The sequence below is a fragment of the Camelus bactrianus genome, chromosome 5 (assembly GCF_048773025.1).
Source record: "Camelus bactrianus isolate YW-2024 breed Bactrian camel chromosome 5, ASM4877302v1, whole genome shotgun sequence".
NCBI lineage: Eukaryota > Metazoa > Chordata > Mammalia > Artiodactyla > Camelidae > Camelus > Camelus bactrianus.
In genome coordinates this window covers 45,286,244-45,305,161 of record NC_133543.1, presented here as the reverse complement: position 1 = coordinate 45,305,161, position 18,918 = coordinate 45,286,244, and the positions used below count along the sequence as shown (strand labels likewise).

The following is an 18,918-nucleotide window of genomic DNA, read 5'->3' as shown; positions in this document are numbered from 1 at the left end:
CTTTTAAACTCAAAGAATTTACCATCTTAAATCCAAACCATTAATATTTGTCATACATCTTCTCAATTAAAGTGCGTATTATGTAGTATTCACATTAGTAACTGCTTGAATTAATTTTCCTTTGAGTCATGAATTCATTTTTCCCTCTGGACCTCCATGTAGGAATTATATATCAGTTAGATAAAAAGTTATCATAGACCAGGTATTTTTCCAAGGCAAATCATGAAAGATATGGGCAAGCACAGGAGAAAACTGAGAGTAATTGAAGCGATTTCTACTAGAAAATGGAAGCTCTGTTCTTCTTGTTGCACCATTAATTTTTCCCTAAGTCCACAGTGAGACTGGCAGAATCATTTCTCTCACCATGAAGTTTTGGGGGAAGAACATGAGATTATGTCAAAGTACTATTTTTTTTTTACTTTAAGTAATGTCAGTATCATTAAAGCATCTCATTATTGAAATACAACTGTAAATGTGTTCTCAAAAATCTGTTAAGAATTTTATTAACTCATTTAAGTCCTTACTTACAGTTTTCTTACTCTTTAAATAAATTATGTATATAAGTATTATAAAACAGCAGCTTTTAAAAGTCTATTTGGCCAAATTCAAATCAATAGGAGAATAACACACCACTTAAGTATATCATTATTTTCTACTGCTTTAATCCACTTAACACCACATGTAATAGAAGGAAACTGGGATGAAGACATGGAGGTACATTACTATTAACCTAGAGACCAAGCTGGTTTACACTACCTCAGAAACCTTCAACGCATTTAGAGTACCCAAAGGGTAGGAGATGAGGGAGGTACAGAGATGAGATGAGCCTGTTAGAGACAGACACAAGACAGAGCAAAATAAAGAAATATAAAAATGAATGACAAAGTTACATACATGTGTAACAATACATTTATTCATGGGAATAGAAAACATGAAGAAAGAAAGGCTAAATATTTAGAAAATGTTGATTAGGTGAGCTATACTTCAAAAACATGAGAAGTATGCACATAATTAAACTTGGAGAAAAATTAGTATGCCTGAAAATAATGTAATTTAAGAAATAACAAATTTAAACACATCATACAAGAAATATTTTTGCTGTTAAGATTTAGTCTTGCGATTCCAAAACTCAGTAGCAATAATACAGTCTCTGAACAGACTCACCAGTTATGTCAACAATGTTATCTTTATCTTCTTTTTTGGAACAATGGAGAATACCTTTATTATATAATGTTTAATTCTGTAATCTACATGAATTTTTTAATGTTTTCTCTTAAGTAATTCTAAGAATTATTATTCTAGCTTTTTTTCCCTTAAGGTAGAACATTATAAGGAATAATTTTTAAACTCTTAGTATCTTACTTATGAGACCATGGTATTTAAAAAATAAGAAAGCGTATAAATATCTAAACACACATGAAAACATTGTACATCTAAAAAAGTGAAAAAGTACAGCATTTGTAAAAGCAGCAGTTAGAAAGGTATAAAACTGATTTTCAAAAACCATAAATAAAAATCATTCACAATACATAAGTGTATATTACTTTAAGGGCTGAAATCTATACAGGCCTGAAGAGTCAATGCCTCCCATCCTTTCAAATCTAAATGTTCTCCAGTAACCTATAGTTTTGAAACTAAGTCAGAGACTTTCTGCTCTGCAATTCCTTTTAAGATCCTAAGTAAAAGAGACAATTGGGAAGTATTCAGAACAGGAGGGAGAAAAGATATGGAAAGGAAAAGAAATAGAGTTAGAATTATTAGTAAAGGAAACAGTGGAATGAAGACACCCTACACCTAAGGAAACTAAGAATCCTAAGTTATCATTTTAAATATAAAGATTATCACAAGGGTAATAATAATTTAGAATAGATTTGTAATCGAAATGTCTCAAAATACAACTGAATGTATAAATGATAAATACAAATATTGATACATTATGCTTTCTATATCATTAAAAACAAAAGTCTTATTTTTACTTTTAGGAAGTCCTTCCAGTTTCAAGGAAGTATTTGAACATTCCTGATAAATATTTGAGTACTTCCCACCCATATCTTTTCCAGGGTTCTAATGTTAAAGAAGGCATTATTTTTCTATTATTTTTTGCTGTTGTTTTGCCAAATGTAACTGTCACTTTTTATTGAAACATCAGAATCAGACATTTAATTCTCACAGTTTTGATGCTTAATGAAAAGTGAAAGTTAAACACAGCATGGTGGCGTTAAAAATGCATAGTGAATCCATAGCATCCTGCATCTTAGCCCTTAAGAGAATGTGCAGTACACCAAGAAAAAATACAAAAAAGTAAAGCTAGCATATTTGAAAGTGAGATTGACAAATTATCACAAACCACTAAAAAAGTTATGAACAAAATAGTGCAGACTGAAGGAGAAGAGCAAGAAAATCACTATCTTGTAAATCTAATCTATAAAATGGGGGGAAGATTCCCATTCAATTTTCAGATTGAAATGTCTGAATGTTTAACCCTTGAGACTACTACCAAGGCAGCATGCTCAAGGAACAGTTCAATTAAGGAAGCAGAAACCTTATTCCATATGACTCTTTTAGACATCTTTATATAAGCATCAGCTTGTTTTTGAGGGAATTTCAATTGTTTCACCTCTAAAGGTATGTTGAATGGGGGCTTATTTCTATCCCTGTACTTGGGAAAGAAAATATGTTCTGTTTTCACAATTCTAGAGAATCCTCACTCTATTTAATTCCCATTCTATAATCTTAAAAGAGTCAGTCTTTTTGCACAAAATACTCTACTGAAGAGATTTTTTTAAAAATAATGAGAATATTATTTTTACCCTTTTGGATGTCTTGAAATGCTTTGGTAACTCTCTGTACTACTGCACAAAAAAATTAAATTTCTAGTGCATATTTTGAAACAAAATGTCAAATCTACATTTACAGCTATGAATTCTGATTGTTTGTTTATCTAGAGTTTGTCAGTTTTTAGAGTTTATAGGTAGGTTGAGAACCTTAGTAATAAAGGTCTTTCACACTTTTTTTCACTTCTAGACAGGAGATTTATTTCTAAATTGATGAAGTCTATACATATTTTCAGAATTCTCAACACACATAATTATGCAAAGTGTATAAGGAAGCAAAACAGAGTCACAAGGAGGTGTTATAAGCCTAGGCTTAGAAAACCACTTCTGACAGCATACTCTACAACAATACTTAATTGGATATATGAATCTTATTGGAAATGTTTCCAAGTTTTTATTATCCTAATGTATGCCTTGAAAGGATCTGTATGTGTTCAGATAAAGGCTGATTGTACAGATGGTGACAGAATCACTTCAGAACTACTCATATTCTAGTTTTCTAAAAAACTACGCCATTTCCTGAATAAGATAAAAAGCAGGCTCTCAGGAAAAGTTTGTATCTATGTGTGGACTTATGATTTAAAGCTATAATTCTCTCACCTCTTCTTATGTTTAAGAAAAGGCTAAAGGGGTAGCAAATAGTGTGTCTAGGTCCACATGATATTGCAATAAACAGTTTATCCAGTAAATTCAGTACCTTCCTCCCTCCAAAAACATTATGCAATAAAATTATTTTATAGTTAATGTTATCCCCAGTGAAATCTGAGATACAAATTATGACTAGTTCATACCCCAAGACCCTTGTACCTTTGAATAAACACTTATCCTTCTTGTAAACATATATTTTATTGTCTGATCTCCAGTGAAGGTAATGAAATAAGGCAGAAGTTCTTATAAAATGTGCTTGCATTCATGGAGTCAGTTCATGGGACTATTTTAATAAGGGCTTTAGAATCATGAAGACATAAGTCCATAGTCAAAATTAGTAAATATCTGAATCTGTTTTCTTAATGTCATCATACCAAATAAATACTAGTATTATAAGCATAATAAAAGTACTACTCTTATACTAAACCTCAGAATATAAAAGCTTCATTTTGTCATTTTCAAGTATGTCATATTTTAAAGCAAATTGTGATTTGGAATATGAATGTATTTTAAATATATGATGTAATTCAAAGCAAGTTATAAAATCTCAAAATGTTCAGTGGAAATCTACAAATACAAGTTGGTATATACTACAAAGTGCTCATAACACTTTTACTGAGCTTAATATGTGCACAACTACACAGTCTTCTATATAACAACAATGGCTTACACTTAGTCATTGAAGCGTCATTAAAAAAATCAAATGAATATTTCAAAAATAAGTCTGCCATTTAGAACTGGTTCTATGTTCTGAGACAATAGTACATCTAAGCTTCTTCACTGATAAAAGTATTTCTTCTATTTGTGTATATTTGATTCAGTAGTAGGAAAACTGGTTAAAAATCCCTAAAGTGGACTCTAGAGAAAATTCACTTTCATGCATTTGCATTTAAGGTATCTCTGAAGTTTTTGAAAATAGGATTGAAATTACACAGGAAAGTCCATGCTGTCAATACACATGCTTTAGTCCATTTGTAGAAATCAGAGTCTTTCTAATAAAATACTTGAAATTACTTTTCATTAATTTGTAACTTATAAAACTGGGAACTTTTACAGCTGGTGGAAGTTTAACAAATTCATCTCATCCTCATGATAACTTCATTTTCCTTCACAAGACTAATGGAAGGGATGGATGATATCAAGAGATTCCTAAGTAACTTCCTTACTATAAATGATGAAGGGTCAAATGGATGCAAGAAAGAACAAAGTACACAGAAAGGATAAAACAGCCAGAAACACTGTTTTTGCTTCGTGGTTGCTAAGCAAAGTTGTAACGGCTAGAAAGCAATGGTCAGTGTGATCTACGTTGGTGTGCAAAGATAGTAAGCGTGGTGGCTCCAAGGATGCTGTTGATGCAGTACTGCAAGAGCAATACGCCCATGAGCTGGAAATCAGGCTTAATATATGCAGAAACACAAGTTATGCACAGTTGGTCTTTTTATTTGTACTCTCTAATGGGATTTGTTGACTATGAGCTAAATATGAAGCCAATATCTTTTTTTCCACAATCACTGAAAGGTGATCATGATTCATTTTAAATAAAAGATGGTAAGTCAAAGCACTGCATTTCATTCTCAAGCTATTAGATAAAGACTAGGACCTTCTTTGGGATGCAATTGATGCTTAGTTTATGTTTGCTACATTTGAGTCTATAGCTTCTTATTGATAACTTCTTATTAGTTATAGAATCTATAACTTCTTATTTCCCTTACATTCTTTCATGAGCGTTTCAGGAAAGTTAAATTCTTTATTAGGATTTCTGCAATTTGATGAGATAATAAGACACAATTCTACCACAACAATCTGAATTTCAATAGGTCATTTTCAAGTAAGATACATTTTAAAGGATTTAGAAGCACTTTGATATTTCAGACAACTATAGTAAGTAAAAAGAGTACAATAAAGAAACATTTACCATTTTTATCCATAGAATTTGGTTCCGATTGTTTCTTGCCAATATCAGCAAAGGAACGAACAATGGGAATCCTATTGGTGAGTTTTTTCTGATTCTGGTGGTGATGCTGTTTCATCAGTGCCTCATGGACCCTGTGGCGTACATCCTCATTGAGCTGGCCTGAGCTCACCTGTTGGTCGAGGACCATATCTGAAGAGGGAAGGCAGGAAGAAGATGAACACAGCTTTCCTGTGGTGTGCCAGTAATGAACCACTGAGTACAAATATGCATAACCTAGATATTATTTATCTTAAAATAGGAGTGAATTCCTTTAAAAATCTCCAAGTATGGTCATACAAACAGAATTTTATTCTTCTTTGTAGAAATGTTGCACAAAAAAGACTTGGGAAATTTTTCATTATACATCATTCATTTTAATGGGGTATTATTTTTCAAATAGTAAAAGTTGTATTGAAAATAAAGTGCTTTATGTTCTCCATTATTCACACTGAAAAGAGGGAGTAGCAGGGGTAATATCAATACAATTAGTATGTTTAAAATTGGTGAATAGTTTCATATTTATATTTTAATAGGATTTTTATCCCTTTTTCTAGTACAGAATAGCTTCCACATTTCCTCTTTAAGTGAACAGAAGTCCATCTGTAAAAATTTGATGCAAAGAGGCTTAGGCAGCGATCTAGTCGGTTGTACTTGGAGAGTAAACAACTCTTTCACACTAATATAAAGTCAGTCCTCTCAAACCTTCCTTGAAAATGTGTTTATATTTAAAAGGTCTTCTATACCATAAAATGAAGAATAAAAAGTGAGATTTCAGAAGGATACAATTAAGCAGATTGATATTTACCATCAGCAAGTGTCAGAAAGGCCTATAAAATAAGCAGATGAGTAAAAACACTTTTAGTTTCTTGGTAATACAAAGATCACCTCAATAACCCTCAATGTGATTAATCTGCTTTCAGATAATTAAATATTTTCTATTTGACTTTTTTGAGGTGCTAACTCCTTATATAAAGTAGATCACAATGAATTGTCTTCCACTGCCCTACTGATTATGCTGAAGATTTGAAAATTAGCAGAATTGCAGAATTCGCCTTTGTTTTAGTCCTGTCTATGCTGAATGAATCACTGACAGCTGGTGTAGACTCATCAAGAACTGCCTTTCACTCTGGAATCACTTCCCTACTGACAACTAGACAAACGTTTTCTGTACGGGAGAGATAATAAATATTTTAGGCTTTGTGGGCCATACAATCTCTGTCACAACTACTCACTTCTGTTTTTATAGCATGAAAGCAGCCGTGGACAACAAGTACACAAATGACCATAATTGTGTCTTAATAAAACTTTTTGAACTGAAATGTGAATTTCCTATCATTTTTATGCTGCAAAATATTAATCTTCTCTGTTAATTACATAAAAATGTAATAACGACTCTTAGCTGACATGCATAATAAAATCAGGCAACGGGCCATATTTGCACATAAAGCATAATCTGCCAACCTTTGCTCTACCATTTGGCTGTTTACGACAGGAAGAGTTGAATGCATGTTTGGGAGTCAACCATAATGTCCACTATAATTACCTCCAAAATCTCTTCCAGTTCTGAAAATGGATGATAGTGTAGAATATTTAAATCTATATCTCAGTTTTTTTGAGATCAGTAGTTATAATACCACTGGATTAATTTGAAAGAAAGGAAATGATAAATTGTCAACATACATAACTTTACACTGAAACCTTGTTAATAAGATGGGAAAATGTATATAAAAATGTGCATTATATACTTCATAATAGGAGTTGTAAAGTAGGTTAAGATACCAAAAGAATGTCATCATACAGCAATTTCATCTGTAAGTCATGATATGTATCTCCAGTTCAATATTCTAATCAGAATCAAAATTAATCATATAACAAACCAAGCACATGATTATGGTTTGTAATTCTTACCAAAGCACAGTCTTTCCAGGCTTGAGCACTACAAAAAAACCTGTAAGTCACTAGCTTCATAGTTTTTCAGAGATAAGGTTTTTATTTTAAACAGTTACAATAGGAGGAAGTAAATAGAAAAAAAAAACACTCATCTGCTCATTAGTCACAAAGAAATATTCAGTAAAACTGCATCAAAAAATGTGTTAGTGAACTGGACAAGTTAACCATCTTGCATAAGAATATAACTTACACTAAGGTGAAATTTAAGTGCCAAAGGGAGTGTGATTCACTAATCACTTACATTGTTCTCTTCACCCCCATAACGTGTATTAGTATTAATCCTGAAAAGTAGGAAAAGATAATGGGCCATGATGGCTTTGGGCCCCGAGACAAGACTGACGACCACAGCAGCTATGATACCTAAATAATACAGTTTAGCCTGCCAGCGCACATTGCCAGGATCTGGATCATAAGAGAAGAAGCAGGAAGAAAAAAGATAAATAGGTCACAGACTTCTAGCACTAAACAGGCTCCAGAAAAAAACCAGTAGCATTTCTGTAAAAAAAAAAAAAAAAAAGCCTCAGAAACGAAAAACTATTTTTAATCCCTATCAGGTGATTATTTTATCATAATTAATCCATTTTGACTATTGAGTGAAAGTTTCTAGAGACCATAAGATTTTACAGGTTCTGTATTAATCTCTGCCTCCTTAAAGATTATCATATAATTGCTTTGTCTTAAAAACCCATTGTCCTAACTTAAAAAATGCTGGGGGAGGAATAGGGAACAGGCAGGGTCTCAATTTTACAGTCTGTCTGGTAACACTAACAAAAGTCTGTGTGAAAAAAATGTAAACTACCGTAAGGATACTTACTTTCCAGACCAAGGATGATAATAGTATCTGTATGTTAAAAAAATACATGGCTATTCCTGTACTCCCAAATCTGCAGTTTACATTCAGTGGAGCAAACTGGATTTTCCATCAATGAAAGATTTTAAACAACGAAAGTTGTTTTAATGAGTTGAGAACTATGACTGATAATTTCTCCATGGTACTAACTTTGGTTTGGTTTTAGTATCTTATACTCATTGACAGAGTTATGTTCAGGTATATAACACTGCAGATAGACTGTTTCCATTATTATTCTTTACAGTCCTGAATTTCAAAGAGATTAACATAAACCATAAAATTGCCTATAATTTATTTGAGTATAATTAAGAAGCATTTTTAATACAATTAATCTTCACAAGAGAATAAATCATGGCAAGAAAACACACTTGGAGAATTTTGGATTTGAAAAGGTTAAGTAATATTTTGAAGGAAGAAGTTTAAATTTATTCTGAGTTCCCTAAAACACTGGGAAATAGACATTTTAAAATTAACTTTATCCAAAAGAAAATCCTAATTTAATTATACCAGAAATTCTTGACAGACCTGCCAGATACAAATGAGATTTTCCCCTGCTAAGTCTACAAAAAAATCTCTTTAAAAGAATTATCTAAGAGTCTATTAAAAACATATCAGAACATTGATATAAAAATCCTTGACCGTTCTAAAACAATATCTGGGTCATATTCCTCTACTAGGAAATGTCTGGAAAACATTAATGCCGCAGAGCCTGTGCATTTGCAAAGTACGAGTGTTTAGAGCCCTTAAAGGCAAGCTATTATACCTAGCTTTTGCAAAACAGAAACTAAGGACTGATATGTTAGTATCTGCCTAATGTGTTAAAAAAAAAATGATAAATACGAGGTGAAGAAAAAGTTCCAGATCATTATGGTCCCAAATTATCATGAAATAGAACAAAACAAAATTTATGATTATAGGTTAATCAAAAGAAATTATTCCCAACTCTGCAAGTGTCACCTAAGATATATATCACTTTCTGATTATGTTTTATAAAATGGAAGAAATAGCCTCCTTCCTACCTCATAAGGCTTCTGTGATAAAAAATTTAACAATGGATGTGAAAATACTTCACAAAATTAGAAGTCTTCAAAATGTAAAACATTCATATTCATATTTATTACACACTCACTAATACAACTCAACTGTCACAAAGTAAAAATAGCAATAAGTAAACAATAAGAAAACAATTTCAAGCTATAGGGAGAAAATGTTTTAGTAAGAGTTTATTGAGGGCAGAAATAAATACGTTTGGATTAAATAAGTCAAATTAAAAATTACTCAGAGGAAGGAATCTCTTTTCATTAATGACTGAAACAGAATCTAAGGTATTAACAATCAACACGAGTACTTGTAATCATTTTTCTACACGGTCTTAACTCTAAACTACTGACCTTTTATGAATGGTATTTTGCAGATTGCTGTACACTAAAAATGGGACATTCGAGCTGGGCTACTTTGGAGGCAGGAAGATACAGACTAATTAGAAGAGAAGAAAGAATACTAAAAAGCTATTTGGGGTATCAAGACTTCCATTGAACTACTTTCATTTGTAAGAATAGACTTAGAAAATGTAATTTGCTTTAAAAGCTAGACTTAACACAGCTAACAACCTTCACATATTCTACAGAGTTGAGCTTGGGGAAGAGGGCAGGTTTAGGGAAAGGAAGCATAATTTAGACAACAAAACCAAGCTAAGGCGATAAAATAAACAACAGCATTTTAGTCAAATTATAAAGGGAGAAGATTTCCTCAGAGAAATAAATTCCTAAAGAAAGTATTAGAAATTATATGCTTTAAGAAATTTAAAGCCTGGTAAAACCACTGAGGCTAATTTTGCCAGGGTGAGAAATTTGACAGTTCATTACAAATAGTTAATCCAAAACTTATTTGGATTAATACATTTTCAAAGGTAATGCCATCACTGACATAAGCAGCAGAGATAAACTCCTTATTTGGGGCAAGACCTTTAACCTTCTGAGTCTCAGTTTCTTTATTTATGAAGGATAACAAGCTCCAACTTTGTTTTAAGTCTCAAAAAGATAGCAGAGAATTACTAAAAAGAGCTTCCTCAGCTGCAAAGACTATGAAAACCTCAGTCATTTGATTCCTAATTAAAACATAAAAATATTTATTGAGTATCAGCAAGACCCTACAATGTAAAGCTAGGGAATTGAGTTGGATGGCTACTGGTCTAGCATTGTCAGGATGTCTGCTAATTTCTAGGTTAATCATTTTCTTTAAGTCTTGACTTAGCGTGACCTGTTACTGTATCCTGTGTTCTGAAAAATATACTGTTTATAACTTTATACAGTCTTTTAGGCTCTAGTTCTGTATTTTAAAGTGTAATCTCTTTATACGTGTTGTATGAAACTTAGTGGAAAAAAGCTTATCTTTCCTGTTTTTTGTTTGTGCTTAATATTGTGAGCCAAATATTTCTCTGTGCTTATTTTTTTTCATACATATTGCAATGAATGTATACCTATCATCACCAATTACCAAATAAATAATTTTAAACTAATCAAGCTTTCTTTAAAATTTGGGCAACATCCATTTCAAACCATCTCTTTCTTCAGAGAGTAGCTGTAGTGTAAGAGAAGAATAGTGTAATAGGAGCTTTCAGAGTCAGAGGCCCTTAAATGGAACTTGAACCATGAAAGTTTCAGAATTTCTATTTTGTTATTGAAAAATGGGAATGACATTTTATGAGGTTATTCTGAAGATTAAATTAGATATATTATTTTCTCACTTATGTGATCAAAAAACACACAACAGTGTTTTGGATTTTTTTAATCCCATCTCTACAATATAATTAAGACACTGAAGTCTCCCTTAAGTCTTTCTGCTTCACAAATAAATTCCACATGGAACTGCTTTTATTTTTTTTCCAAACTAGGAATTTTTAAAAACTGTCCAAGGCCTTGCTTTGTTTTTGTTTTTTAAAACCTCCCTTAACTATTTCACTTATACCTTCTCAAAACCCATTTCTGTGTTTTTGTACCATTTTGTTTTTACTAAAATGTGTTTATCTTCCAGATCAAAAGGTATAGAAGTTCTCTGCTCATAATGCTAGAGTAACAGTAAGATGTTTCCCAAATACAGCTGCTTGTATAATACCGCCATAGTAGGCTTCTGGTAGTAATGATTCATCCCAGAGGTTAGCCATAGTATTCAAATACAACGTATCTCATCTGCATCACTTGGCTTCCTCTGGAATTCAAGAGTTTTAATTCAGGTTAAACTAAATGGCCATTCCTTTCTGTTTTATTCTAGACTAACATTTTTCCTATTTACTGAAATTTTTTCACTTGGTTATTTTATATATTTGAATATTGAAAAAAATCAATCTTTAGGTTTATGAATTTTCCTTTAGTTTTCTAATGGTGATCGTCTAATTGCATATGATACTGAAAAACAATATGTGTACAAAATGGGAGTCAAGAATATAAGTTCTTGTTCCAGACTGGCAAGTTAGACTGTATTTCTCTGAGATTTGATTTCTTTTATCTTAAACGAGGAGGTAGGATAAAAGTATTTTTAAAGCCTCATACACTGATCATGAGAATTAATATTCTAAAAGTCTCACATGTATAGAATTATAAGAAGAATAACAAAAATCAGCCACACCCACAAGAGTGAAATAGACTAAGAGAAAAAAAAAGATACCTGCAATTTCTTCTAAAGTGTTGGCATGCATGTCCAGCAACACAGTTCCATTCAGGATACAACTTCTCAACTCAAACAAGCTGTGCAGTGAAAGAGTAGCCACGTAAGGTTTGCTCCACCTTTCCCCTCCATCTTCCACATCTTCTTCAAACTTCAACCACCTGTACAAATAAACTATTATTATCACACACTGAATTATATTGTAGACGGATGAAACTTTATCCCAATAATGAAAGGTAAAAATAGAAAGTTATTCACATTTCCTCTTGGTTTCAAGGGTTTTGGAAGTAAGTAGAAGCCAGCCCAAGTCACCAAGTTTATTTTATTTTAATTGCACTTAGCAGAGTCTTTTTGTCACTGAAAGCTACATTGAAAACAAAGAAAAACTCATATGCTATTTTTATTATTCTTTCTAGCTTTGAAAAAATATGTTAATATAAATGTTTAACCAGTGGTCACAGTCAATCTGCTGTAGAACTAATAGAGTATACTTCATAGAAAGATAATGGTGACTGAAAAAAATGCAAAAGAAAACAGAATACTCATTTTTCTTTAGCAGGAGGTCTTAAAACAATATTTGAATCTCTTGAAAACTTTGCCGTTTGATTTTTTTAGGGAGGCTAGTATAATTTGGGGGCTATTCTGTAGGAAAAATATTTATTAGGCCTGTCTCAGTGAAATTGAGTGACTGCAGTCACTTCCTAGGGACTAAATCAATGAGAACTGAGCTCAGCCCCTACTCCCGGGGTGTTCCTGCCAACGATGGATAACACGAGAACTCTGATATCATGGTACCATTGGGAGACCACCACCTTCTTGGAGCGAACTGAATAGTGTTATCTGGGATTGTTTCTAAGTAAGATAAATGGAAGGAATAAAAAGAAACCAATGATTTTACTGCTCTGGCACTAGCACTAAATCTCTTTTTCTTTTAGAGACTTGCTTTCTAATCTTAAATTCTAATCAATTTAATTCCATCATTTCTAAGGAACTCTAGCATAAATGCCTGTCCTCCCTCCATTCCCCACCATCTCCTCATTTTTTTCTCTCCTTGTCACGTTTGCCCTCTCTCCAAGCAATGTTACTCAAATTCTCTATATGATATTATATTACTGTTTTGTGTAATCAAATGATCCAACTCCAACAGAGGACAAGTATGTGGTAGCAACTAGTTAGAGAACCAATGGATCAGCCAGCCGAAAAAACTAACCAAAAGGGCTAGTCAGAATGACTAATATGTAGAGTTCCAAGAAAGATAAAGAAAGCTATGGATCTGTCCTCAGTTTTCAGGGAGCAAAAAGTTGTCAGGAGGTGACAACAAAACTAATAGGGAAGAGTATAGCTGTACCTGCCGAAAGAGAGGAGTGTAAGCTATGCCCATCCTAAGTTTATAGAATGCTTGAAGGTTGAAAAAATTTACATTTAAGCCCAACTCACTGACAGTATCACTTCAATGCTGACAATTTTATGGAGTATCTTTGTCTACATACTTGGGAATTTTTCATATTAGGGATTCTTAATGCTTTTCAGCCCTGAACAGGACCATAATACATCATAAATCATGTGATAGTCATTACTATTGTTCATCAACTATAACTAGCTCTCTCTCTCTTCCTAGTAAAGAGTAGGGTATACCATTACCTGGCTCTCTTCACTGGGGAGGCCACTGTTAGCTAGTTCTGGACAACAAATTATGAGTAGAAATTATGTGTGCCATTTCAAGACTGGAGTTTTTCATTGCCAGGATGAGACCCTCTGGAGCTCCCTTCTTTCCTGATGTGGCCACCAGCAATGTTCAAGACATAGGCTGCTCCAGCATCTAGAGTCTCTAAGTAACTACAGTGCAGAGCCACCACTGATTCATGATGGGCAATAAATAAATTTGGGGGATTTTTGGAATTTTAAGCCTTTGAAATTTTTGGGATATTAAGCCTCTGAAATTACAGGATATTTTTTCTAGTATAACTTAGCCTATCCAAACTTATAAAAAATCACCATTTCAGCAATTCATCACCATCAAATAACTAATTATAATTAATGGTGAGAATGAATATGATTTTAATAAATACAATAAATTCATATTTCTCGCCAGGTATAAAAGTAAGGCCAATGTCACATTATGAATTTTAATATCTCAAAAGATTAACCTCTTGACAGACATTTTGAAACAGGATAGTATCATGAAAAGTGTCTTGGATTAGTTGGGAATAAAAAGAAATCTAGATTTTATTCCAATTCTGCATCTAAATTGCTATGTGACCAAGGGAAATCTTTCAACTTCTCTGGGCCACGGTTTTCTCATCTGTAAAATGATGAGACCAATTCAACACATTAAAAACTTTTCCAGGCAACATAGGGGTAGGGGATTAAGAGGTACAAACTATAAGCTACAATGATATATTGTACAACATGGGGAATATAGCCAGTATTTTATAATAACTATAAATGGAACATAGCCTTTAAAATTGTCAATCTCTACATCGTACACCTGTGACATATAATATTGTACATCAGTTATACTTCAATAAAAAAAAACTTGTCAAGATGACTTAGTAGCCTTATCAAATCAGATTCAACTCTTAACTGTTCTTATTTTTCTCCAGAGTCTGTGCCCATTTTCCACAAAAATATAATTACCTATGTTGAATTCACGGACTTTTTTTTAGCTCAAATATCTTATACTAAAGCCTTTTACAGAAACAACTGATTTAACATTTAACTTTCATCCTTGTCTGGAACAAATCTCAAGCTGAAAAATGTTCTGTGTTCTCGCCCTCTCTTCTTATATTGTCTAAAGAAGTGGCACCAAGAGAGTGGGTACAACTTTTATTAAATCTTTTTTCACCTTATATACTACTCACATATGATGTGGTTTTCGGACAAAAAGAACAAAAGAAGGGAGTCTATGTAGCAGCACTCATGCTGGTGTTACTTTGACTGAAGAATATTGTTAGATTTGAAATCTAGTTTCCAGTCTATTGGGTGGTAAAGAAGAACTAGGGTAGTGAAAGAGTGTAATAGTGTTTGGAGGACTATAGAGTTCTCATTTCTGCAGTTATAGTACTTTCTGTCATCTCTCTGTATAGAACTGCTTCTAAAATGTTTAAAGTTTTCACTCAGGAAACCCTGAAATGAGGGTTTGTACATTATTTTGAAATATATTGTTTCTTAATCATTTAAGTATAAATCTACAGATTGATGCATATAATAATATTGTTTGTAAATTGTAGTAACACTAATAATAAATTCAATTTTAAATACCCATAGGCTTCTACTGCAACAAAATTATCCAACCCCTTCTTCTAAGGAAATTTATAATTAAATTTTATTTCCAGGTAACAGTGAAGATAATTAAATAAGCAACAAAGCTTCTACATCATTTTATCTTGGCTCCTTTGAAAGTGAATATTTGAATTTTAAGAATCTTGAGAAGATGTTGGGGGGGTGTGTGTGTGTGTGTTTGTGTGTAGTTGTATGCATTTCTATCTCATATATAGATTTAGTAACCACCACATAATCAAGATATAAAACTGTTCCATCAGCACAAAGGAGCTTCCTTTATGTTCTCAGTCTCCACCCTGCTTCTGTCCCCTGGCAATAACTAGTCTGTTCGTCGTCACTATAGTTATGTTATTTTGAAGATGTTCTGTAAGTGGAACCATATAGTTTGCAACCTTTTGAGACTGACATTTTCTACTAAGCACAATGCCCTTGAGAGTCATCCAAGTTATTGTATACATCAGTAGTTTGTTCCTTCTTATTGCTAAGAAGTGCTCCATTGGTATGGATATACAAACATTTGTTTAACCATCCACCCACTGAAGGATATTTGGATTGTTTACAAGTTTTTGCTCTCACAAATAAAGCTACTATAACATTCATAAAGTTTTTTTGTGTGAACATAAGTTCATTTCTCTAGGATAAATACCCAAGACTGTGATTGTAGAGTCATATTTACTAATGCATATTTAGTTTTATAAAAAGCTATCAATCTGTTTTCTAGAGTAGGCCTATCATTTTAAATCCACACCTGCAATGGATGAGAGATCCAGTGTCTCAATATCCTCACCAGCATAGGCTATTATGACTATTTATTTAATTTTAGTTATTCTATTAAGTGTGCAGTGATATCTCATAGTGGGTTTAATTTACATTTCCCTAATAGCTAATGCTGTTGAACATTGTTTTACGCGTTTATTTGCCATGTGTATCTCCTCTTTAGTGAAAGGTCTATTTGCGTTTTTGCCCATTTTCTAATTGACTTGTTTGTTTTCAAACTGTTAAACTTTGAGAGTTCTTTACATATTCTAGTACAGTATTTTTGTCAAATATATGTTGTTTGCAAATATTTTCTCCCTGTCTGTAGCTTGTCTTCATCCTCTTCACAGGATCTTTGACAGCACCAACATTTTTAATTCTGATGAAGTCTAATTTATTAATATTTTCATTTATGGATCGTACTTTTGGCATCATGCTTAAAAACTCATCTTCTAAACAGAACTGAAGGAATTATACTCCCTAACTTCAGACTATACTACCATGCTACAGTAATCAAAACACAGTGGTACTGGCACAAAAATAGACATATAGATCAATGGAACAGGATAGACAACCCAAAAATAAACCCACACACTTATGGTCAAGTAATCTACAACAAAGGAGGCAAAAATATACAATGGAGAAAAGACAGTCTCTTCAATAAGTGGTGCTGGGAAAAATGGACAGCTCCATGGAAAAGAATGAAATAAGAACATTCTCTAACACCATACATAAAAACAAACTCAAAATGGATTAAAGACCTAGTTATAAGACCAGATACTATAAAACTCCTAGAGGAAAACATAGTCAGAACACTCTTTGACATAAATTGCAGCAATATTTTTTGGATCTATCTCCTAGAGTAATGGAAACAAAAGCAAAAATAAACAAATAGGATCTAATTAAACATAAATGCTTTTGCACAGCAAAGGAAACCATAAATAAAATAAAAAGACAATCTACAGAATGGGAGAAAATATTTGCAAACAATGCAACTGACAAGAGATTAATTTCCAAAATATAGAAACAGCTCATATGACTCAAAATAAAAAAAAAAAAAAAAAACCAATCAAAAAATGGAGCAGAAGACCTAAATAGATATTTCTCCAAAGAAGACATACAGATGGCCAACAGTCACATGAAAAGAGGCTCAACATAACTAATAATTAGAGAAATGAAAATCAAAACTACAATGAGGTATCACCTTATGCTGGTCAGAATGGCCATCATCAAACAATCTACAAATAATAAATTCTGGAGCAAGTATGGAGAAAAGGCAACTCTTTTACACTGTTGGTGGGAATATAATTGGTGCAGCCACTTTGAAGAACAGTATGGAGGTTACTTTTTTAAAAAACTAAAAATAGAGTTACTAAATGATCCTGCAATCCCACTCCTAGGCATATATCTGGAGAAAACTGTAATTTGAAGAGATACATGCACCCTAATGTTCATGGCAGCACTATTTACAATAGCCAAGACATGGAAGCAACCTAAATGTCCACTGACAGATGTCTGGATAAAGAAGATGTGGCATATATATATATAATGAAATATTACTCAGCCATAAAAAAAGAATGAAATAATGCCACTTGCAGCAACATGGATGGACACAGAGATTATCATACTAAGTGAACTAAGTCAGACAGAGAAAGAAAAATATATGATATCATATATACGTAGAATAAAAAAAATTAAACAAATGAACTTATTTATAAAACAGAAAGAGACTCAACAGACATAGAAAACAAACTTATGGTTACCAAAGGGGGAAGGAGGGGATAAATTTGGAGTTTGGGATTAACATAAACACATTACTATATGTAAAACAGATAAACAACAAGGATCTACTGTATAGCACAGGGAACAATATTCAGTATCTTGTAATAACCTATAATGGAAAAGAATCTGAAAAAGAATACATATTATATATGTATAACTGAATCACTTTGCTGTACACCTGAAGCACTATAAATCAACTATACTTCAATAAAAAATTAAAATTAAAAAAATTAAATTAAAATTAAAAAACTTTTTTAAAAACCTTATCTTTTAGCCCTAGGTCCTGAATATATTCTATGTTTTCTCTAACTTTGCATAGCTTTATGTTTTACATTTAGATTTATGATTTATTTTGAATTAACTATTGTATATACTCTAAAGTTTAGATTGAGGTTAGCATTTTTTATTTACAGATCCCTAATTGTTTCAGTACCATTTGCTGAAAAGACAATTCCTCCTTCATTTAACAGCTTTTGTCCTTTGTCAAAAATGAGTTAGCTGTACTTGGTTTGGTCTTCCTTAGTTCTCTATTTTGTTCCATTGATCTATGTGTCTACCTGAAAAGACATTTTTAAAACAAATCCAAAATGTATATTCATTTCTTTAGAACAATTTTCTTCAAATTAGGAGTTTGGTCTTTCAGAAAAGAAGAACGGAGTCTCTTGAGCATCCCAAGCAGTTTGGTAGTTAAGATGACCAAAATATAAGTTATATGCATGGATGGTTTGATATAACCACAGGTTTTATGAGTATTACTACAGGAGAACATAAGATACTTTACATAAAAAAGAAACCACAAGTTACAAATATCAAGTTACTAAACATTTCAAGATTCAGCGCTTTAAGCCAACTCCAGAATGATGCCAAAAGCTTTAAAAGATATTTAAATGAATATATTTTAAAGACACGTAAGTATATCTCTTTTCTGTTTTTCATTCCATTTCATACTCCAAAGATAGAAATTAACAAGTCTGAGAACACACCAAAACCTGTTTCCAGATTTGTAGTCATTGGATATACTGTCAGTTGCAAAATGCCTGATTGCAGTTAATGACCTAAAATGTTGCATTTTATTCCAGGTTTCAAATAAACTCAACTGACATTTGTTTGAGTAGCGAACCAAAGCAAACAAGAATCTCATAGGCATGAATGAGATGTAATGGACAATGAAAAAATCAGAACTGTAGGCTAACTGCACC

At 32.4% G+C, this 18,918-nt stretch overlaps 1 protein-coding gene across 2 annotated transcripts in view; it reads right to left on the bottom strand.

The window, feature by feature from the left end:
* The window catches only part of SLC4A10 (solute carrier family 4 member 10), a 250,673-nt gene that overhangs the window by 102,527 nt on the left and 129,228 nt on the right, over positions 1 to 18,918 (bottom strand). For both annotated transcript variants that reach the window (XM_074363779.1, XM_074363780.1), the window contains exons 5-6: positions 11,900 to 12,060; positions 5,398 to 5,586 (exon numbers count right to left, since the gene is read on the bottom strand). In XM_074363779.1, the coding sequence (XP_074219880.1) occupies positions 5,398 to 5,586; positions 11,900 to 12,060 (350 nt within the window). The remainder of the gene's footprint in view (positions 1 to 5,397; positions 5,587 to 11,899; positions 12,061 to 18,918) is intronic.